Raw genomic sequence first — 23,408 nt, 5'->3', positions numbered from 1 at the left:
GTTTTTATTTGTGGCATCATAATAAAGTCAGGAGGAAAAGTGCCTTCACCCCAACCTGCCAGTGTAAACAACAGTCACAGATTACTAGAAATAGCAATCCCTCCAATAAGCCCTGGTGTTAAAATGTTACATAAAGCACAATGATTGGCAGGATCGTCTCTTGGTGTTCCCCTCTGCCTTTTCCTCCTGGTCTTTAATTTCAGCTCTATCTCCGTAGTGCTGCTCCAGCCCTTTCTGATTTTATTTTATCCTCATTGCACAAAGACTGTTTTCTTTTAGGACTTGTCCCTGTTCCCCAAACTATTTTTACCGGTTCCACCTCAGCCTCTTCCACCTCTTACTCACTGCTGGGAATCCTCTCTTGGATCATTCCTCCTTCCCTCATCCTCACAGCATCACTCCTCCTCTGCTAGAGGTCAGAGCAGCTTCTCAGTTCCTGGCTATAAAAAAGGGACATCTTGGAAATCCAATGCCTGGGGGCGGATCTGCAGTTGCTCCTTCCAAAGGCAGAGCAGACCAGCTTCCCTGGCTTTTGCAGGGTTTAGCCAAAGTTCCCATCGCTCGTGAGGTGTCTACACTGAAAAGGAAAGCATCCTTAGTGTTTCTACTTGGTCCCTCTGCATTGTCCTTCGGATGCTAGGCATCTGCCAAAAGGGACTGGGCACTGAGTGGGAGCTGGGGTGCTTTCGACCCCCTGCACGGTCAGAGACAGCTTCTCCCTAGAGCCGACCACCTTCTAAGGCAAAACTCCATTTCTTGCCCCTGCCTCCTGACATTGCTCATGCAAAGTTGTTCTCCTTGTCCTGTTAATAAATCTTTTAAGGGCAATAAATCTCCGCTTCTTTTAATAATTCATTAATTATAATAATTCAATAATTCATCCAACCAGACTCCAGGTGGGTGTTTAGGCTCTCACTTTCTCCTGGGACTTTGTGGCTGGCAAGGAGCCTGTAAACCGCACCGCTGGAAAACACCCATGCTCCCACACCTGCCCTCAGCCTCCCTGGCTGCCCGGGAATTGCTCGTTTGGCTGGCTGGCTCTGGCTGCCTGTCAGCAGAGGCTCTCGGTGAAGCTGTGTCTTTAAGAGCTGCATCCTTTCCCCATGCCATGCCTTTGGGGTTGTGCTCTCCCTCCCCCAGACCTTAGATTCCCTCTCTGCAGGACGTCAGCTGTCCTCCTTGTCTCCTCCCTTCAGTGGGATGGCTTCCTCTGCTCTTACTGTGATAAGAGTTTGTTTTCTTCTCCAGCATACCCTGGGCTACTGCCGCTCTCTGCATTTTTCTGCTTTGATACCTGCATTTATGTTCTGATTTCTCTCCCTCTCCTGGGGCCATACTGCTTTTCTTTTCTCACCCAAAGCAGCTCTGCCGTAAAGACAGGTATAACTAATAAGACTGGGCTCCGTCAATGAAGCAGAGTTCAATTTACCCTTTGCAGAGATCTTACAGAGTCAGGCACAGGCAAGAAGAAACGTTGGGCTAAGATTTATGTGGGACCGTTTGTCTAAACGGGTTCCCTACTTCCTTATTTCCATGGAGTGAGGAAGCTGCCAACATCTGCTCTGTGCCTGATACCGCCTCCAATTCCACCAGTAGAAACTTTTCCCAGGAGACAGGAGCAGGTAATTTCCCAGGCTGGAGGGTGGTTGTTTTTTTTTTTATCAAGGGCTCCGTTTTCACCACGGAGATTGATAGGTGCAGCGTGTGGGTTTGTTCCGCAGCTCCTGGCCACACACAGTGTACGTGAGCAGTGGAAATCCTTTGCTCGGGGAAGCTTGTACACCACTTGCTCTCGGAAGGGGAGGGGAGACACGGAGCCTGAGGTCAGCCCCCTCAAAAGCTGCCCGTGGTGGGCACAAAGGCAGAGGAGCTCTTGCTTTGCTCAGGCACCATGCATTTCAGCATCCCTCCGTCCTCTCCAGAGAGAAACCCCACTGTCGTTTCCATTGTTACTGCTCTGCAGCTCTGATGCGAGATCTGACGCTTCTCTCGCCCGAGCTGCGGCAGCCCTGTCTCCCGCGGGACGGCATGCAGCTACTGGAGAGCCAGCAGCAGGTCCAGGGCAGGCTGCCCACCACTGAGCACTCCCTGGGTTTGGGGCTGATGGAAGACTTCAGCAAACCACAGAAACTCTTCTACACCCAGGCTTCAATTAGAGAGAAATTCAGTTGTATGCTCAAAAGTTATGTGCTTTGCAGCTTCTGAAATGTGCACTAAAGCTCTTGCATGTCACATGCGGTCCCCTGCGTGGCTGTGCAGGCATCCCAGGATTTTACTGTGCACATACTCCTGCCTTTGGATGGAAGGGGATGTTGAAACTAATGAAAAATAGGCTGACTTTATACTAGCCCCGTAACAAAATAAATTGAGGGGAATGTGTTAACTTTTGTTTTATTTAACTTTGCCAACTTTCAAGTCAGCTCTCAAGCACCCAGAAGGTTTTAGAAAATGTTTAATCTAGCTCAGACAATTTCCTGAACTCCCTAACTGGACCACCCCATTTTCTGAAACACTGCCAAAAGGCCTTAGTTACTCGCAGGCTCCGGCGTGCTGCTCTTTCACAACTTCTTGCTGTCCTCTCACCCCCACCCTCAAGCCGTTGTGCGCGCCTTAATATAGTCCAGAAAGAGGAACCTCCTAGACCTCGCTGTCAGTGCCTGATGAAGCAAGCCCTGCCAATAGCCACCGACGTGCCTGGCAGACGACTGCCCCAGCGCGCTCCGAGGCTGCGCACGGCATGAGCACGAGCACGCAGCCTGCCTGTGCGAGCCTGCCTGCTCCAGCTGTGCCTTGCCCACCCTCCCGGCTCCCCCTGCCCACGGCGTGAGCCTCTGAGCTCTGCGGCTGTCCCCAGAGAGCCCGGGGATGCTCCCTGTCATGGGCTTATGGGACGGTGGTGTAGTCTTTCTTCACCCTGACTTATTATATGCCTGGTTTGCTGTCCAGCTGTCCTGATGCCCCTGATGGCCCGTCCCGTGTTTGGCAAAAAGGAGCAGGGGCCGTATCTCAGGGTCACAGGACAGATACGATGGTGAGTGACACCTGTCTATGCAGCTGTCTCAGGGCTGGGACCAAGGAGGGGCACGCATGGTACACAAGGATGCTGTGCTGATGCCAGAGCCCGCAAAGATGCAGCTTTCAGACCTTAAAAATTATTTGGTTTTGGAAAATAAAGAGCCCGGTTTTAATAAATAAAAAGATAAAATAAATAGCACAGGTTTAATAGAGCTGCAGCTCACTGGAGTTTTAGTCACTCTCCCACTGAGCAACGCTTGCTGTTTCGGGGGCTTATCACCATGTGTTAAAAGTTTCCTCCTGAAACTTAGTTTCCTGCTCTTCTCATGTCCTTCCCTCTGTTGTCCACCCACACCATTGGCTCCAAATAAAGGCAGTGAGCTCCCTAGAGCTCTCCACCATCTACTCTGCACCCAGCTGTCCTTCCTCCCCTGCCCACTTGCTCTGTCCCCTCTTGGTCACAGAGGAAGCAGGAAGACAGGGAAAATCTGACTGGGTTTTTCCTTTTCCGGGGATTTCTGGAGGGATTTGCTCTCTTTCTCTCCCCAGACCTGACTGGCCCATCTTGAAAATTTTTACTTGAAGAGATGTCATTCAGCCACAAACCCAAACGAAATAAGAAGTCTGGGGGAAGAGGATAAAGATGGCAGTAAGAAAAGTGATGAATTAAACTGCTAGGGTCACACGTCTGTCTGCAGCTTCTTGCTGGCTAAAACTGGCAGAGCTCATCAGAAGCCATCTGAAGCCCGTGGGGTCAGACTTAGCCCCGCAGCGCAGCCCCACTGTGGGATGCTCAGTCCCAGCATGTGCGGGAAGGGGGGGGATGGCATCCCAAGCTCCCCAGGCAAGGCTGGAGGGAGTGATGAAAGCTCCAGAGTGCAAGGCTTTCTTCCCCTCTCCCCAGGGAAGCAGCTCTGCTGCAGGGGGGGGGGACTGCCAGTAGGGAACAGCAATTTTCTGGAGGCAAACTTTTGCCACGAGCAAGGGCTTTCCTGGGGGCAGAGCCATTTGGGACCAGCAGGGCTGGGTTTCACATACTCGAGATGGCTGGCGTTCTTTGGGTCTTGTAGGTGTCGTGCCGCTCTTAGGAGGTTAAACCTCCTACTTCCACTTGCTGGAAGTCGCTGCTCCGAGTGTGATGGCACACAGGGTCTTCCACACCTTCAGAGTCAAGGAGTTATTGCTCAGATATAATTTCCCAGTACTTCACAGAATTATTGCAGGAGGGAGAGGATTAGCAGGTATGCAAATCACAGTGGGTGGGGGAGGGAGGGAGAGCTATGCTAAAAAATTAATAAATGCCACGGTGGTTTTGCTGTTCAAGCTCTCTGGTGCCTTTTTAGGAAAACTAATTTGTTTGCAGGGTGACTGCAGGACTGATGGGAAGAGGGAGCCAACCTTACCCCTCCTGGCTGCTGCACTGTGTCAGATAACAGGACCTCTCACACAGCGGGGGTTAGGGACAAGCAGTCAGCACCCCCCCTGTGTGCGCACACACACGCACGCACACGCACACACACACACACACTGTGCAGAACAGCAGCATCTCCCCATATTGGATGCTCAGGGCTGCAGCATGCTGGGGAGAAGAGATGGCAGATGATGGCAAGAGCACAGCAAAGTGTCCCTGTTAAGCCAGCATCCGAGTGAGCAAGGGAAGGGACTCCCCAGTGTCTCCATCCCTGCTGGGACTGACTGTGGTCCCCGACACTCTGTGGGCTGCGTTGAGACCTCATGCCATGCTGCAGCCACACCGCATGCCTGCTTCTCTCATCTGGTTGTCATCTGTCAGTAGCCAGCACCAGGCAGCAGCCCGGGGTGAGCAGGTGTCTGAGTCCCTCCTTCACCCTGGGTACCTCCCCAGTCACCCTGTCCCAGCTCCCAGCCCCCTGCCCAGGTCTGATTTAAACGGGAGGCAGCACATCTGCACCCCCAGCTCGCCTAACACGAGAGAGTATGCACCGTTACGGGGGGGGGGGCTAATGGCAAGCTAGAGTGAGTTGCACAAGCCCCTTAGTGCCGGATCTCAATTTCCAAATAAATCTGCTTTAAATTACATTGATTTATGATTCACGTATTTTTATTTGATCAGTCAGCAGTGCTGCAAAACCTTCAGGCGCTTAAGGTGTTTCTAATCGCCCCATCCTGTCGGATGGAGGCACCGCTTGCAAAAGGCTGGGTTTAACCCCTGAATCCACCAGCCACTCAGCCAGACTGTCAGCCAGGACCAGCCAGAAGCCTGTCTCCTGTCCTATTACTGGGGCTGTCTCTTTTCCTGGCTCTTGTACATCACAGTGGCCCAGTGTGATCATTGTGTAGATTATCCAGCATCTCTGGGGTCTCCTGCTGTCACTCCGGGACACTTCACATGAAACTGGGGTGAGGATATTTTGAACACTGGCTGTGACAGTACACTTCTCTGGGAGTTTACATTTTAACATTTGCACCAGGAAATCAGCTCTCTCGGTGTCACGGGGTTAGACAAATACCTGATAAAGAAATAAACCTGTCAAATAAATATACTTTACAAAAAGGCCGAGCCTTGCAGAAGTCTCCGTTGTGTATTTAAAAAAAAAAAAAAGCCTTACACCTTCACAAACAGACTGCCTGGGATACCACATTCCTCTGTGCTTGGGAGCCTCCGGCAGCAGGAGACCGTCCTTGGGGCTGTTTTGCTGTGATTCGGCACCAGCTGCCGAGCAGACCTGCTCACTCTCCTCCTCCTCCTCCTCCTCCTCCTCCTCCTCCTCCTCCTCCTCCTCCTCCTCCTCCTCCTCTTCCTCCAGCACCAGCTGGGTGAGGGAGAGGGCTGGCTCACCTTCCTCTGCCTCACCGAGCACTGAGCATTACCGCAGGTAAAGTTAAGGCAAACACTGAGCAGGAAAGACTGTGAGGTTTCGAGAAACTTAGCCGGAACTTTGAAGCCCTGGGAAGTCAAACATGGGCTGAGCACAAGAGATCATACGTAGCTGTAGAAATAAGCCTGGGAAGGGGCTTTCTAGACTTCTCCAGCCTGCGCTGCCCCTGCCACGGCTCCTGCTGAGCTCACAAAACAGCCCAAGCCGGAGCACTTGGGCAGCAGTGGGTTGCTTTCCTCCTGACGGCACTTGTTTACTGTTAAATAACCTTGAAAACAGAGACGCTGCTTTGCGTCCACAGAGCCCTGAGCTGGTCTGAGCCACTGGTTTCTCCAGATTAACACACCCTCCCTTCCCTGTTTCCCAACAGCAAGAGTTGTTGCTTGCCCCCTACCCAGGGCATTGACTCCCAGACTAACAAGGCACCTTTCTGCTGCAGTGTATTTGCATCTCTTTGTTGACTTTGCTAATCAAGCTCACTCCTGAGCCTTTGAAAACAGTGGTAATCAAAGGCACGCTGGTTCTTCGGGCATGGCAGCTATTTCAGGAGCGGTAACCCCTTGGGGACCAGGCACTTTTGGTCACTAGACTGTTAACAGCTGCGTGGGGAGCTGGTGGATGGGCTGAGCATCCAGGCTCCGAAGGCATAGGCTCAACCATCTTTCTGAGCCAAGGTAATGCCACACTGCCACCAAAAGGGCAACGCTTCGTTGCCCATCCCTGACCCCTTGCCCTGCTCCCACAGCCAGGCAGTGCCTCCTCCCCTTGCAGGGGGCTGGAGTGCTCTCCCACCCTGTACCCCACACACACACCCCGAGGGTCTCCTGGGTCTGGCTTCGGCTGAGTTAGTGAGTGCAACCAGCTGATGGGGGACGCAGTCGGGACCACCCCATCCAGTAGCAGCGATCCCTGAGACGGACCCCGCTCTATCACATAGCTGTCACAATCGCTGCCCTGCTGAGTTGGCCCTGCGGCGAGGTGCCCCAAATCCCCAGATACTCACAGCAGCCAGAGGGTATTACAGGTAGGGTCCCTGGTCTGGGGAAGCCACGTTGGCCAGTGCAGCTGGGCAGCTCATGACATGGAGCTAAGGGGCAAAAGGATGAAGTCCTCACTCTGCATCTGCTCCCATCCCATGCTTTCCTCTGCATGGAAACCCACAGCAGAGCCCAGCTTAACTCTGCCCGTGGGCTGGCCCAATTCAGAAAGGTTTGGGGTTTTTTATAGACTGACGTATCACAAAGATACTTAAAACTTGTATTTCCCCGAAGATGTCATGGCGGGAGGAGATAAGATATCCAGATATTTGTTTCAGTTCCCTCGGTGCTTTACGCTACCAGTTTCAGCATCTCGGCAAGGAAGCCTGAGCCTGTCCCCACCGAGCGGTCAGATACCAAACACCCATTAGATTCCTGTGGTGGTGGAGGAACTTCTCCTAAATAAGCACCCACAGACCACTGACCTAACACGTGGCAGTCACAGCCCGGGTCTCCCCGTTCCCAGCGCTGGGCTCTGTAATTAACAGCGGTGGTTTCAGAGCAGCCAGGCCAGGCTGTGAGAGAAGAGTCCCTTTGGTGCGTGTTGGCTCCAGTGCTAAATTTGCATACTGTATTTGCCAAGGGTTATTAGTGTTGATCAGCTGTTAAATAATCTGCCCTTTTCATTTCAGGAGGCCTGTCAGGGCTTGCCTTCATGTAGGCTTTACTTAAACAGGAGTTTTATGGCATATTGGAAAGGGGGTTTCATTAGGGAGCCTTTTCCTTGAAATTTCGACAGCTACAAATACTCAGCACTGTCTCTGACATCACGGTCGTCTGCCACATATGTTGCCTAACCCTCTACATCCTCAGCACGTGAAAATGGCTGCAGCCAGGGGGAAGTGGAAATCAGGCTAGGGCTCCGCTGGCACCCCTGTTTGCGCCAGGCAAGGACCTGAGGGAGGAGATGAAGATAAGGATGGATCCCACATCAGAAAATGAAATTATTCCCTGTTGGAGAAGGGCACTGGGAGATTGCTGTATACAGGTTTCAAAAACAGCCTCACCCTGCTCTGCACCTGCAGGGATATAGTCTTTGGGGTGACCTACGGCTGCATTTCACCACCTCAGTTTTAGCTGTGTCTCTTCAGGGCCATACACCCTTTGCAACTAGCCAGCCACAGGAGCTCCTGAGCCTGGGGAGGCTGGGAGCGCGGGCCAGCAGTTCAAAAGGGGTGGCTTTTGACTCATAAGGAAACAGCAGGATAGGGCGAGAACCACATTTGGCCTCATGGTTAGGCAACGCCGTCAAAGGCCTCCGGAAAGTCAGGCCAGGAAGAAAAATAACTTGAGGACTGAGGGGAACTTTGCAATAACCAGCTGGTTCCCACACGCGTAATTATGCCAAATACCCTACAAATTGTTAGAAGAGCCAGAAAGGAGTGAAAAATATGGATGCAGCAGGGAGCTGAAGAGGGTTTTGATATGCATACTGACTAGCCTTGAATAGCCCCACAGAAAAAAAGTTGTTCCCCTTTGTGGGCAAAGGGCCTTCACCATTACCAGCAAGTGAACTAAAATACCTGCCTGCAGGGCATCAGCGGGTGTCAAGGCAGTGCCCACGGGGAGCGCCTGCCAGCAGAGATAAGGGAGAAGAGGGGGACCTTATGGAGCTGTGATGGCCACATTTCCCCCCACCATGCCGGGGAGGCATCCATAAGGTGAGAGGATGCCAGCAGGTACCACAGTGGGCACAGTCTTCACTTTTTCTCCCACCACTCTTCTAAGGGGAAAGAAACAAAAGCATCTAAGAAAACCAAACAATTTGACTGTAACGAACCATAAAACACGGGATCAGCTGTCTGCCCCTCACTCATCTCGCCAGTACAGTGACTCGGTTGTGCTTTGGTAGTACTGCCGGCGTTACGGTCATCAGGCGACAAAGCCAGCAGTTAGACTTGATTAATTGATTTGTACATTAAATGGGTATTCCTGCTCAATTATTGGCAGGTTTGTTAATGGATTACTATTTAAACGATTCTGATATTTTAAATTACATGTTATTTTATAGATGCACATTTATTTAAAAAAAAATGCACCCCTTGCATCTATTAACATATTAAAGAGAAAATAAAACATCCAGGATGATATAATGCACAATGTGGTATTACTCTGGGTGCTTCCTAAGCTAGGGAAATCTTATTTGTTTAATAATAAGTTGGTCATGAATATGCAAATCTGCATCAGTGCAGTACCTCACTGCTGTCACTATTAATGAGTTGCAAATTAATGTGACAACAAAAGGAAAATCTATTTAGTGGCACAATTGTGGTTCATACCTGGCTCAAGAGAGCAACTGTCTACAGTCACGTCGGTCTTCTGGAGCAAAATGTGCACATGGTGTGGACAAGGTTTCCTTCAGGGCTGGCAAACCAGAAATAAGCAACCTGCTGCCTGCACCCCCAAGGGTAGAAGGCAGTGTTGCTCCTAATGATCCATCACACTTAACTTGCAAGAAAACACAATTTCTTCACTATACAACCACGGTGAACCCGTGCAAAGCGGACTAACAGGTGAAATGCAGAACTAGCAAGATTGATGAAGGTGGGACGACAGTGCGGACATCTAGACATGGCACTTAGAGAGAACTTCATCTTCTTCAGATCTGTTTGGGGAATTTTTTCTACTGACAATGCTACAAGCCCACAAAGTGAAACTTGTTGGATTCTAGTCACTTTCTTCTCCTGCCCCTCCTTCTAGCAGAAATGTAATGGTGAATAAGCACATGGAGAAAAGACCTAATGTATGTCTTCACGACTGTGGCATTCAAGTCTTCTGTCTTGTATAGTGGTGCCAAGCCCTCTCCTACCAACTGGACCCATACTGAAATGAAGATATGATGTTCTGCAAACAATTTTAAACAGATACAATACTATTTTTTCAGTTAGCTTGCATCTGTACAAGTTTAAAGTAGCAACATGTGCCTTTTTCCTGTACAAACTGAAGAAATGATGCTGAATGTTTACCAGCAGCCCTGCAGAGCCTGGGAATGGCAGCTGCCTGCATTTACCACTCCCTGACACCTTGTTCATATTAATGCACAAACGATGGGTCTCATCTATAGTTTCGTTATTTAGCACAGAAATGAAGGGAGGAGTCAGCTTCAAACTCTTTGATTCATGGAGTGAGCTTGGCCCCTGGGAGCAGTTCTCAAGACAATTTCTATTCTGCTCCTGTGATCCTGCAAACTAGAAGCTCGGTCGGACTTCCAGCGGGCATCTGGGCTCTCCCTTTAGCAGATTGCTCCCCAAAGAGCACAAACAAGGACCACACACCTCTGGCCCTTTGCTTGCCACTCACCCTATCAGTGTCTTTGGCACAGGTCTCCAGCTAGGCCACCAGAGCAAAAGGGAGAGACAACAGCACAGCAGAAGAAATGAGAGCATGTCCAGCAGGAGAAATAACCCAAACGGGAAACTCCCAGGGCTGCCCCCCGCTATGCAGAAGCCAGTCCTGGTAGGTAAGGCAAGAAGGCAAAGGAGTTCAATATTTTGTGGTCCTCAGCAGCATCGCTTATCTTGGGGGGGGGGAGAAACGACACCTCCCAGCGCTGCCCACGTGCTGTGGCTTCCCGCCTCCCCCCCTTCCCCAGGCAGCCAGCCTGGCACCGGGTATTTCCTGGGATTTCCCAGCCAGCACCCAGTAAAAGTTTGACAAAGGAAACTCCCTTCAGTGAGGCTCACCTGGTTGCTGGAGATGGAGGCTATTGCACCAGTGGTTCTCCAACACTTCCCTGGGGCAGCACAATCTCCCAGGGAGGCAAAGCCCAGCGATGAGCAGGGGAAATCTCAAGGAAACACCTCGGCTCGGGCCCCGACAGCATCAATGCTGCTCTTTCACCTTGCAGAAGGCAGGACACGGGATCAGCAGGGTTTTACCATCCCCAAAGGCTGCGTTTCTGTTTCCTTATTTTTTTAATAACCTTGGAGCAGTGCCAGCGGCACGAAGCGAGCGAGTATCTTTGGCCCAAGGAGGATGCACGGGGCAAGTCCTTTAAAGGAGAGCAGCGTTGAATCCAGAAGCTGAAATGCTGAACGTCAGCCCCTTCCCTGCCGTGCTGGTTGGAGCTAGTTCAGCGCCCGGCTCTGCGCCGTGCAGGATTTATCCAGCCCCGCTGCCGGCAAGGCGGCCGGCGTTTCCACTGCCCTGCCTACATGCTGGCTGTCACCAAGTTCTCTCCCTGCCGGCGCAGCACCATCTCTCTTCTCCCCAGGGTAACTATCCCCTGGGCTTGCCTACTGCAAAACTATGCGTGCAGCCAGCCTCTCCCGCGACAGTCTTTCCCCAAACTGCCCAGAATACGGTCAGCCAAGCCATCCTCGTGCACCCAGCAGCACGGGATGCCGCCCTCCTCCTTCGCTGAGCACCCTCTGTGCTCTCTCAAAGCAGCCTCGCACAACAGACGTCTCTTTAAAAAAGTAACTCCCAGAAGATAAAATGGTTGCGTTACATCAAGGGACAGCACTGCGATCAGGTGTTCCCCGCCGCAGCCCGATGTTTGGAGCGCAGGCGGGTGCCGGGGCGGGCACACGCTCGCATTGCAGCAGCATGAGGCCGTTACTGTATTTGAGCAGGGATGCAAGCGCCAGCATGGAGAAGGCCCAACTGTACTCGGTGGAGGCGGTGGGAAAGCTGACTAAGCCGAGACGTGTGGAGAGCACGTGCTCCAGATCGTTTGAGGAGGAGCCGGCCAAAAGAGGAAGCCGCGTCGCGTCAATCTTCTGCTTGCCCGCGGGGCACGGCAAGAAGCGAGGTGTCTGCCACGCACCCCTGGAAGCGGTACGAAGCTGATTTATGCTCAGCTCAATCCATCCAAGCGCATTACGCGGCTGATCAGATAAAGGTGGCTGTAACAATTGCTTTTTTAAACGTTCTCCCCTCCCCGCTTTAGTTTTTCTGGCCCATGAGAGGCATCAGCTCTGCATCTTTCCCTCTGGGGTACCTTCAGGAATAAGGCATCGTTCTCCCTTACCTTCAGGATGAGGGTAATTCACACCCTTTCTTCTTTCAAGAGCAAAGGTTTAACCTGCAGTACACTGTCCATTAATCAAAACCTCTGAGCCTCACTGCTCCAGAGGGAGAAACTTTTTCCCAGATGCTTTTCTCAGAAGAACCAGGTGCTCTGCTGGAGAGACCCTTCTGGTGGGTGTCCTGGCCACCATCAGAAGAGCAGCACGATTCGAACATCTCAGCTGAAGCGTTTGGCTACACAGGACATTACCAGTGTTAAAAACAGCCCCAAAGCAAAACTCAAAAGAGTTTGGGCTCACAGCAAGAACTTCTGTCCAAAAGGGGAAGGGCAGCAGACCCAGACCCTTAACAGAGGGTCTGCCCAAGCCCAGGCAGCCCAGCCTCTTAGATGCAAGGTCCCGAGCTGTGTAAAAGTGACATTCTGATCACTGTCCCTATAGATCCCCCCAAAGTGCGCTCATAGCTTTAATGCTCCACATTAAAACTAAAGCATTTACCCTGCTACTATTTTCCTCCCCTTTGCAGGCAGCAGTGAAAAGAGAATTCAGTCAATTCAACTTAAAATGATGACAAAGGAGGGAAAATAATTGAACCTATTCACAATTCTTTGACTAAAAGGCAGTGCGGAAAGACTCGTGAATACCGCTTTTAAACCTCTGTCCCACAAAAGGCACCCGCCCGATGTTTTCTTGTAGCGTTGAATTTAGAAAGCCGATGCAGATTCTACCTCAGATTTCATCAGCTGCTCGCCGGCACCTGTGCCAGCTCTGCTCCGCTTCGGGAACCGCACGCGGAGCCTCCTTTCATAAACATTAATGAGTCGGAGCTCATTTCGCAACCAGGCACGGAATTAATGGGAGTCACTTTAGCCTCTTCATTTCTCAACAGTTTTATTGCCTTTAAGAAAATTTTTGTAAAATATAAATACAAAGGCAGGAGATTTACTTACAAAGTTAAAACACAGATCTCAAACATAAACACACAATTCAGAAAATTTAGTTTATGTACAGTTTCAAGCAACTTCAACATATGTTAGTTTTTCAATATTTTACAAGGTACAGAAAAAATAGTTCAAAGTCTTCTTTAAATAAAGAGCATAAAATGTTTAAACATATATAAACAATCCGGTTTGATGTGTGAAAACTAAATTTCACAGCTTTTAAATTAGGATATAAAAGTTCTTACAATTAGTTGATGCGTATGGATATGGTTTAATTTATATTACAAACTATTGAATTATATTCAATAGTGCTTACCTGGCCAAAGCAGGTAATTCTGTAAACAAAAAACCAAAAATAATATCACCAAGTGCCTTACCGAATTCTATCTCCCAAACAAGCCACACGACTTTGATCACATCACCTAGAAAAAGTATGTTCTGTGTAATCAGTGCTTTGTATGAAACAAAGTCAATGTGTGGGTGTGTTCTTTAAAAAAAAAATGTGTTCCGAGTAATAACAAACTTATCCCAAAGCCTGTGTGCATTTAAAGAAACATTATATAACAATTTTGTAAAAACTGATTGAAGTTAAAAAAAAATTCTTCCAAAATCCATCCAACTGGAATTCAGATCTCTTATATAAAGGAAAGATATTTTCATATTTAATAGTGTCCTTTCTTTACAGAAACAATTGCATTTGAACACATATACATAAAGAAGTAACTGTATAGAGCACTGTACATTAAATGGCCTGATGGTTCACCAGAGGATGTCGAAGGGAGGGTCCTCGTGCGGATGCAACCAGTGAAGCGAGGAGCCGAGCAAAGTCTTGAGTTCGCTTGTAAACTCTACCAAGTCCAACAGCTCTTTGCTCTCCGGGTTAAAAGCTTCAAGGTCCGTAGCGCAAGAGAACAACTGGCTGAGGGAAGTCTGTTTGTAAAACTCTGCCTCCGTGATGGTGACAACTTCCAGACTGGGGAAGTTGCAGCGGAAGATGCGAGACGACATTTTTAGCCTCTTCACCACATCCGAGAGCAAAAGCCAGTTTCGTGGTCTGTGGAAGCGAAGGAGAAAGAGGCTCCAACAACCGACATTAAGTCATGGGCTTCTTGACTCTTCACCGTACCGCTGTGTGACAAACCCTCCCCGACCGTACCCGCACAAACAACCCCCCTGAAACCAAGACCATTGCCCAGGGGGTCGAATATAACAGATGTGCAGGTCCGTACGTGTTTACTCATAGTACCGCCGCCCGCAGCTTTGGGGAAGGAGGGGGACCAGAGCCTATAAACCCAGGGCTCGTGAGCGCACGGGTGGTTCAGCGGCCATCCCGACGGCTGCTCACACGGTTAAAGGTTGGCTTGGCTGAGCCCAACCCCCGTTAGCAAGTTAGAAGAGGGCCTAGAGTTATAATCAGAAATGTTAGCGCCTCTGACTTCCAGAGTCACCAGCATTAAACACAGGTCAACAGAGAGGGGCGCTTCTCAGATTAAGGATACAATTTTTCAGTTCAATTTTTGTATTGGTTCACTTCAGAGAATTTAAGTTATATTCAACACCCAAATAATAAAAACACGCTAAAACCCGCACTCCTGCATGATTAATATTTAAAACTATTTTTCCCACGGCTGTCATCAAAACTGGTGCAAGTGACAAACGGTAGGTGTTTATCAAGCTAATTTATATCTTGAATATAACAGATGATAAAATTTTCCAGGTCTTTGTTTATTATTAAGTATCACAGTATCTTCTGCAAGATGTTTATTTGTTTGATATGATTCAGGGCTTTAAACCAGTTTTGCTGCAAAGTCTGGAACAGCAGTAACGGTGGTGTTTCATCATCCACAACAGCGTGTCCACTCAGCAAAACAGAAAAGCCCATTAAATAAAGTTAAGAACGCCTTACAAACACGATACCCAAATGTAAGTGCTAGAAGCATTGTATTTTGGGATGTTACACCAAGATGCCTGCCTGGGATGAGGGAAGGCATCTATGTTCAGACATCATTCGTTCATCTCAGGAGTACGGCACTCGAAACACAGCCCTGACAAGTCAGCCTTTCCCCCTCTTCACCTCCTATTTGCTTATTTCTAAAAGGCCCGTCAGTTATGGTCTTGCTTGCTCATTTACGTTAGATAAATGCAAACGCGCTTCCCCCCAGACACAAAGCGCTGCCATCCCAAGCAGATCGTCTCAGCTATTTTTACCCCAAGCCCTGCATTTGTTCTTACCCCTGAGAGAGACACACTTGTATGTTGTAACACGGCAAGGGAGGCTCATCCGAAAATTCAAATTCAAACACATCGCTAAAGCCATCTTCATCTTCGTCACCTGGGCCGGGAGGATTTGCCAAGATGTCAAATCCAGATTCATCTTTCGGATCTAAACAAAATTGAATAAAGGTGCCAAGTCAGCATTGAAGAGACCGTTGCAGGTCTTGCTTTTTCTTCCAATAACGTGATCTGTAAATAAAATCAGTTTGCTTCCTTCCTAGCTCCCTCCGCCATAAAAACAAAACAGCCCCCACCCCCACGTGCCGTATGTTTTGAAAGTCTCCGCATACAAAGAAATAAAGGGTAACATTTGCTCACCGCACACAGAGCTGCCATAGAAATCCCAGTACAAACCAGGGTCATCAACACTTCGACCTTGCAGGTCAGTTAAATACTCTGGAGAGGAAAAAACAACAACAAAAACATACTGATGAGAACAAAAAGCCGGCAAGTTTAGCAGACCGTGTGTCATGCAGTCTCACTATGCATCCTCCACACCTTCCATCAAAGAACCCACACCGTATTCCTGAGGCACACGCTACAAACAAAAGCACATACGCACCATTCTCACAAAAATTCCTGGAATCCGCTTTTCTCCTGCACTCTTTCTCCCATCACATCAAATAACGACCCACCACATCAAATAATCACCCAAGGTGTACCAGGGACAGACCCAACCTTAAGCTTCAGAAACTGAGAGCGGCATTTTATTTTTGTGAAAGACGGGATGTACCACACTTTGTAGCCTGCACAGTCATTCTGGACACCACCTCGGGGGTGAAACAGTGGCCCCAGAGAAACCGACGGAAAAGGTTTTTCCACACAGATACGTTCAGAAGATGCAATTCTTTTCTACAGACGTAATTTGGGAGATTCGCGAGTTGAGCTGATGACAAGATACTGGGATTCAAGATGCTAAGAAGTCCAAGCTACTGGACTTTACTGGAGTCCTGATACACCTATATGCTTTCTACACCGCACTATTTAAACAGGTAAGCAGATGAGCACTTCAACTCATTGACTGTGAGCACTGCAAACATTTTCAAAGGTAAATTATTTGTGAATGCAAGTGTCTTTACCCAAAACTAACAAAAAATCCTAAAATCCTGTTAGAACGCAGACATGTTTAAAGACAAGAGCCTTTAATATAGTTTTACAGCATTTCAGATGTAAAATGAGGCAGAACTTGCAAAAAGACAAGTACTAGAAGGACAAAAAGCCAGACCACAGGAAAACATGACTACGTTTAACAAAGAGCTATTCGATTTGGCGAGTTTCTTATTTTCATTTCAAGCAGAAAACCGAAAGCACCCAAACAGCCCGCTGACCTCCTACCTACCTACCTACCAAATCTGACAGTGGCATAATCCTTATGACTTATTAAGAGTTTCAAATAGAAGGAGCCCCCATGCGTGGCTATGCCCCCCACCTGCAGCCGCTGGGTTTTTGCAGGCAGAGAGGGAGCTACGGCAGCCTACCCCAACGCTCCTCGGCACGGAGCCACCCCTGCCAGGCAGCAGGGACTTAGCGGGGGGCCAGGGAGCGTCCCCCCTCATCTGCCACGACCAGCAAAGCCCCAGGCAAGGCAACGTGGCCACGGACCTGTGAGGAAGGTCTCCATGAGCTCGCTGTGGGTCATTTTCACGATGGTCCTCCCAGAGTAGGTCGCAAGCGTTGGATCAGCACCATAAGACAGTAACAGGCGGACAATTTCCAAGTGATCATTTTCGACGGCGTCATGGATTGGTCTAGGGGGAAACAGAAAAGATCACGGTGTTACATTTTGACTCAATAGTATTATGCAAATATTTTTGACAAGAAACTTCTGACTGCAGATCAAAGTTATTTATAGCAAGTAAGTCTATTAATACAGCTGCCAATCATCTCATTGTCGGCTTTACTTGCACATCATCCCCTCCCCTCTTGTCTTTTCACAGTCAGGCTGCTCGGGGCACATATTTCTGTTACGTCTATTCATTGCCGTACATATTTCAAGGGCCGGTAAAATAATTACACCACTGTAACAGAAAGCAGGAGTTTGCGTGAAGCCTCACAAACATAATTTTGCTGCAAGTCACTCTACCGTTCCAAATCTCTGCCAATTTAACAGCGTGTTGTGGAGTAAGGGCTCATTCAGCCTGCCTCTGGGCAAGCACAGAAATCAGTTACCCGAAGCTCCTAAATTATGTACACAGAAATAAGTTGTGAAAATTTGCTAGGAATGAAACTTCCGCGCGATATCCTCTTTAAACAGTACTTGCGAATGTATTTGCAGCACAATTCAACCCTTCTATTTGGAGTAAAGAAAAACGTGTTATTTTAAGTTTAGTCCACCCAGAAATTACCGCATTTTACACGGCATAAGCAATCTATACAAGTTCAGACATAGATTTTGTGAGCCTACAGAAGGATTATTCATTAATACACAGGCCTGCAATTCCAGGTTTAGAATTCCTTATCGCTAATTATAAATCGCATTAACTTTTGCCTTTAAAATTGATTATATGTAACAGGGAGTTGTCTGGAAGAAGAACATATTACCCTTCAGACTAATGAAGATGTGTTAAAATCCCATCTTTTCCTTCGAGAGTGATGAGCAGGGAATTGAAAGGGGAGCCAAATTCAATGGCCAGCGATGGTGGCAGTTGAACTCAACTCTACCTACACGCCTCCTCCTTTAGCCTGTCAACATCACTGCCCCCCAAGAAGACTTTCAAGCTCTCAAACAGATGTATTAAAAGCCAAGAGAAGCAAGGAAGGACTTTAGCTGAAACTCCCTCCTGCAAGGAGGCCACGTCCCACCACTCTTTATGTCACGTGCAGCAATATCCCCTCTACGCCACCACTGCTTTGGTATGGACTGGCATCCACGGGAGGTCAGGGCAGAGGAGGGGCAGATCAAACCAGCCAGAAGAGGAAGGCACACACACCACTGTTTTCCCATCCATCACATCGCACTGCTGGTGGGAGGGGGACTCCGATCCATCTCAAAAAGAAATATGTTCCAGGTGTGTTTATTCCAAGTACTTTCCAGTAGGCTGTGATTTAGGGCGATTAACATCTGTCACACGTGAAGCGCTCTCGCTTGCCCCCATCTTGCTGGAAAGCTGTACGCAGTTTTGGTTTTGACATATGCACGCTGTATCGACAGGAGGAGGTGCACTTGGAGAGTTTGAGGCTCACTCCCTATGGAGAGAGGGCTCATCCCGCGCTGCCTGCCTCCTGCACGCCCCAGGCCACCGAGACAGCAAACAAGCCGGTGATCCTCAAGCTGCTGAGCACAGTCCTCAGTCCAGCCCGTGCCACCCCTCAGACCCCCGGGCACCAGGGAGAACAACACCTGCACACCTTCAAAGCCTGACATGCTGCTCTTTGGAAAGCCACGTTCAAATTTTAAGACCAGAGAGGTCCACGAGGATCACTTGCAAAGGGTCAGGCTACCCCTTTGCAATTTCTCAGGCAAGTCTCTAGCATAACACTGAAAACTATCTGACGCTCTCGAGCCAGATGGTGCCGGAGAAGCCCAGCGTTCCCGGGGTCCCCCGCAAGCCTCACCCTCCCACCTCCACCTACTGACTCAGTGCTTCCACACAGGGATGTGCTGCAGCATCTCATGCCTACGCAGCACCCAGCGCATCCGGGATCGGGTGAGAAACATTCCAGGCAATACAACCCAAGTGGTAACAAATAACAGGGGTGTCTGACACGGAGGCTGAAGAAGTACTGGGTGTTTCTGGCTGTCAGCAAGCATCTGAGGCCTGAGTTGTCGGGTCACGACACTCCGAGCATCTACAGCAGGCAAGGTCAGCCTTGCTGCAAACCCTCCTGTCCCCCACTGGGCATGAAGCATCCCTGGCTGAAAGTCTGGCAACAGGCACCGGGAACAGATGAGAGTTATGGCTGCCGCCAAACGCTGGGGATGCTTTTTCCTTCCCCCACTCCATCAACTTTACTGGAGTCTTTAATTTTGAACTGTTTTCCATTTTATTTTAGAATTAGGATTTTCTGGTTTGGGAGGGGAGGGGGGTTGGAGAGTGTTGTGGGTTTATTGGTTTGTGAGTTTTCTTGTTTGTTTCTTTTTTTTTTTTTAAAACTGGCTTACCTAAGTGGCTTTTGAAGCACTAATGAATTCAAGATGATCCCTTAACTTATTAAAAACAGCATCTAAATCACCGCCCAGTGTTTCAATCAATTTATCGACACCCGGATGAGTTTATTAAAGGGCACCTGGGCATTTCCCAGTAAGGAAAAATCGCAGCGCATGGGCTGTAGCCCCGGGATGGGACCCCCTCTCCCTTTCTACAGGTCACCCAGCCCGGCGCGGTGATGCAGATAGGGCAGCAGAGCAGGCAGCGGGGCGGGCAGCGGGGCAGGCAGACCCGTCTTTGTTGCCAACCAGAGCACAGGGAGACCGCCCCGGGCACGAGAGGGGACTTTATAGAGGCAAGGGGAAGGAAAAGCGCAGTAAAGCTGCGCAAAAGGAGGAAGAACAATAAATAGAAGGAAGCGAAGGAAGGAAAGAAAACACTGGCAGGGAGGGGAAAAAAAAGGAGATTCCCCATAGATAAGGCAGGGGGGGAAAGGCAGTAACAGAGCGCTGACAGACTCTTCTACTGGCTAGCGCAGCTTCTTGGCAAGCTCACGAGCGAGACCATGCAAAGGCACAGCTACGCGTTTGCTTCTCCCACCAGGGCCGGCAGAGGAGGGAGTATTTTTCAGTCTTGGCAGAGTTTAACCATCCTCTTTGTAGGATGCAAAAGTGTCGGCAACTTCTTCAGATGTGAAAAAAAGATCCCTGGGAGTCCTCTCCTGGGCTGCTTTGCCCATATAATCTTTTCCGCCCTGAGCATCGTGGAAATAAACACTCTCTTATCCCTAACGGTACAGTTAACGGTAGTACAGCTCGTTTCTAAAACAAACCCTTCGAAAGGCCCCAGAAGAATCTGGGGACATTCGAGAGCTGCAATATCCCTACAGGAGACACACATCTCAACCCTCTCTTGTGTACTGTTAAATTCTTCCTACTATTTTTACCGCTACTAGAGTCAGGGAAACATTTCACTGGGGGTTTATCATTCCACCACCAAAATTATAAACTATTTAGACCAGTCAGGGTTTGGTCTCAGCCTTTCAGGCACCATCAGCATTTTCCTCACGGCAATAAGAGGTCTCGTAACTCGCCGAAGCAATACCGTGTGTCTTGGCATTTTATTTTTACTTCCATCCGCTCCGTTATGCACCGCTGCCCCACGCAAGAGGCACGGCACAAGTTGCAGGAGGGCAGCTACGCCGGCTGCCTCTTCTTTAACGCAATTAGCTGCTGGAGGGTACCGCTCTGCCAAGACCAGCTGAAAGGACGCAGGAAGAGAGCCATCTTGGCATGGTCCTCCCAGGGAAAAAATAAATAATAAAAAAAAAAAAAGGCTGAGCTCATCAGCTGCCAGCGAGAAGGATAAAGCAAAACTGGCTGTGGAGAGCGGATCTAGCGAGCGAACTCCTGAAGCAACGCAGAGGCCTCGCTAACAGGCAGGAGACGTCTGTATTTTTAGCATGCGGCTTTGTTTATAAAGCAGGGCCGGTTCAGCTAGGGCAGGCTGCGGAGGAAAGAGGAGAAGAACAAGGAGATAAGGCCAAATACACCGGCAACCATCCTTGCTCACGTCAGGCACTGGTCACCGAACGCCCCTTGTCGAGCTACTGCACTTACTGGGGTCCTGTCAGGGAAGGAAAGCGCTCACCTCTTAAGTACAGTCTATTATTATTTATAGGTAAGACGATTAAGAGCCCTTAGTGACTGTGGCACCTCTGAGACAGGTCTTAAAGATCTCTCCCCGGTTCTACAATAATCTTTGATTAGCCACTAATTCAGCAGCAGAATGCCACGTATTCAGGGTCTGCCGGCGCTGCATTTGGAGAGCCACCACCAGCGTGGAGTTTAAGGGAGAAAAACCATAGAAGACCCGTCGTATTTAGCCTGGCCAGACAGATGTGCTGAGAACAGGGCAGACGGAGGGACATGGTGCGCTGCGGGCAGCAGCAGGCGTGCAGGCAGAGCCCCAGCGCTGAGCTGCGGGTGAAGGGAAGGACTGCAGCATACCTACACCCCCAACACGCCGTCACCTCCTTGCCCTGCCACGGCAGTCGGGCACTTCATTTGGTTTTGGCTTCACCAAGATTCCTGAGAGTATCAGGAAACAGAGGCTGAAAGCCCACCTGACCTACTGAACTCAGGACAGACTGGCTACACAAGTGCATAAAAGGTAACACCGAAGCAAGAGGCTCAGGTCTTTGCTTCACTTTCAAAACTTAAAGGCAGACGTGCAAAACCACCACATCAATCCAAGCACCTGCAGCACTTCAGACAGGACTGAAAGGAGAGATGCGCACATACTTGTCAGAACTTTCCTACATCCTTCACGCTCGTACGGACATTTTGGTCAGACCAAAGCTGTATCCTCACTTGTCAAAACTTTTCAGGGAGTGTCCTCCTAAAAGCTGCCCACGGAGGCAGAAGGCAGCAAGTAAGGCAGACCGAAGCTTCAGGCAGCTGGGATCCAAGTGACACCCCAAGATGCCAGGCTAACAGATGCAGAGTATGCAGTTACATCACAGCTCATGCAGTTACATCACTCCTCTGTGCGGATTTACGTTAACCGGCTGAACAGAACTAAACACTGCCACTGTTACTGTCTGGAGACTTGAGAACTTCCAGCAGGACCGAAAATATCTTTGGCTAGTGGGCTTGTGAGGTGGCAGAGGGGGGCAATAAGGCATATTCAGTGCAGTTAAAAAGGCAGGGGAAGGAAGAAGTCTATGATGGTGGGTTTGTTGCTTGTTGCTTGTTTCTTTTTTTTTTTTATGTTTTAAGATTTTGTATCTTTCCAAGGGGTGACCGTGTTCAGGAATTTGAATTTAAAAAGTAACACGGTTGAGGAAGACTGACGCTTCTTTCCTCTTAAAACTTAAAGGAGAAAAAGTTATTGAGGCTTCAATAGAGAAACGTGATTCCTCTTATGAATGTCATGATTTACTCTACAGAGACAAGAGAAGCCTGGCCCTCCTAAAAAGCAGGGGATAACACCGATCAAGAAGTTCCTTACAGAAGCCTCTGCTCTCTGTCCTGCCCAACTCAGGGCAGCCAGACCCTCCTTCATCTGTGTATTAAATGCGTTTTGGATTCACGCTGTCTGTTGGGCAGCTTTTCAAACAAACAAAAAAAAAGTCTGCCATCAGAAATGCAAGCTGAGTTCTGACATTACCACCTATGATCAGATCATTATCATGTTCACTTCTAAAATGCATTTTCCCAAAAAAACTTTTCAGGGTACACAAGCCAAGTTTCATCCTTGAAAATCAGCTCCCTCTACGAATTGAAATCAAAGGTGGACTCTGAACTGGCGGGTGATTAAGAAACTTCCTGGGGTTAATTTTCTATATAGGTTATTCAAGCAAGTGAGACAAAAATAATTTAGGATTCTTTTTATGGCAACCGGTCCCTGTTGCATAGGTCTCGTATTAAAGCTGGAGATAGCAGAAAATGAGGGGCTGTTTGTCAGCCTAGAGAGCTGAGACTTCTTACAAAGAAGCGGGAGATGGAGAAGGAATTTGACAATCCAGCCATCCAGAAACGTTTCCTTTGGGCCGTGATGGGCCGGTAACAACTGACCATCATGAACCTCTAATGGACCATCCTAACCGGCCCTCTTGGGACTTTTGTTTGCCCGACTCCTCCCTTCCCGAGTTAATAAATAAAGTGCTTAAAAACAAAAGAGGCAGACTCTTAGTTATGCTAATTTTACCTCCCTGGCTATTTGGATGGTGATAGTGAATGCGATAAACCGCTTCAGATAACAAGCTGCGGGAGCTTCCCAGAATACAAAGCGCCCCCGTCCCCAAAATGCATAGAGTGGATAATGTTCTGCATATGCTAAGGAAAAGTTATCCCAAGGTCAGCCCCGCAGAGGTGATCAAAAGAGGTACTTTAGGAGATGCACAAGAAGTTTGAAAAGGTGCGGAGCAGCATTTCTAGCTCTGCAAATCAAAGAAAAAGCAAAGCTCACTATCTGTTCTGCGAGCACAGGAACTAAGCACCCTTACTATGCCGTAAGGGAAACTAAAAAGTCAAATTCGGGATTAAAAAAAAAACAAACACACCACCTCCAAAATATCATATGAGCAGACAGAGTCTAACAGTTCAACAAAACAACATTTGTATATTGCATATACGGGACTCGCACACCCCATCGCCGCAAAAGCCTGAAGTGCTCTTAAAAGTAACCCTGCTAACAAGGCAAAGCCCACTCTTTTGGCACA

The 23,408-nt window shown here is 48.9% G+C and overlaps 1 protein-coding gene across 1 annotated transcript in view; it reads right to left on the bottom strand.

Annotated features, from left to right (window-relative positions):
* Nucleotides 1-12,778: 12,778 nt before the first annotated feature.
* The window catches only part of BCOR (BCL6 corepressor), a gene marked incomplete at its 5' end in the record, with an annotated part of 39,606 nt that continues 28,976 nt past the window's right edge, over nucleotides 12,779-23,408 (bottom strand). Inside the window, 4 exons of the mRNA XM_082485601.1 lie at nucleotides 12,779-13,875; nucleotides 15,054-15,204; nucleotides 15,414-15,491; nucleotides 16,698-16,843. Of these exons, the coding sequence (XP_082341727.1) occupies nucleotides 13,581-13,875; nucleotides 15,054-15,204; nucleotides 15,414-15,491; nucleotides 16,698-16,843 (670 nt within the window). The 3' untranslated portion in view covers nucleotides 12,779-13,580. The remainder of the gene's footprint in view (nucleotides 13,876-15,053; nucleotides 15,205-15,413; nucleotides 15,492-16,697; nucleotides 16,844-23,408) is intronic.

The sequence above is a fragment of the Vanellus vanellus genome, assembly GCF_965231255.1.
Source record: "Vanellus vanellus genome assembly, chromosome: 1".
NCBI classification, from domain to species: domain Eukaryota; kingdom Metazoa; phylum Chordata; class Aves; order Charadriiformes; family Charadriidae; genus Vanellus; species Vanellus vanellus.
The sequence above is the reverse complement of the archived record's forward strand: the minus strand, read 5'-3'. Positions and strand labels throughout refer to the sequence as shown.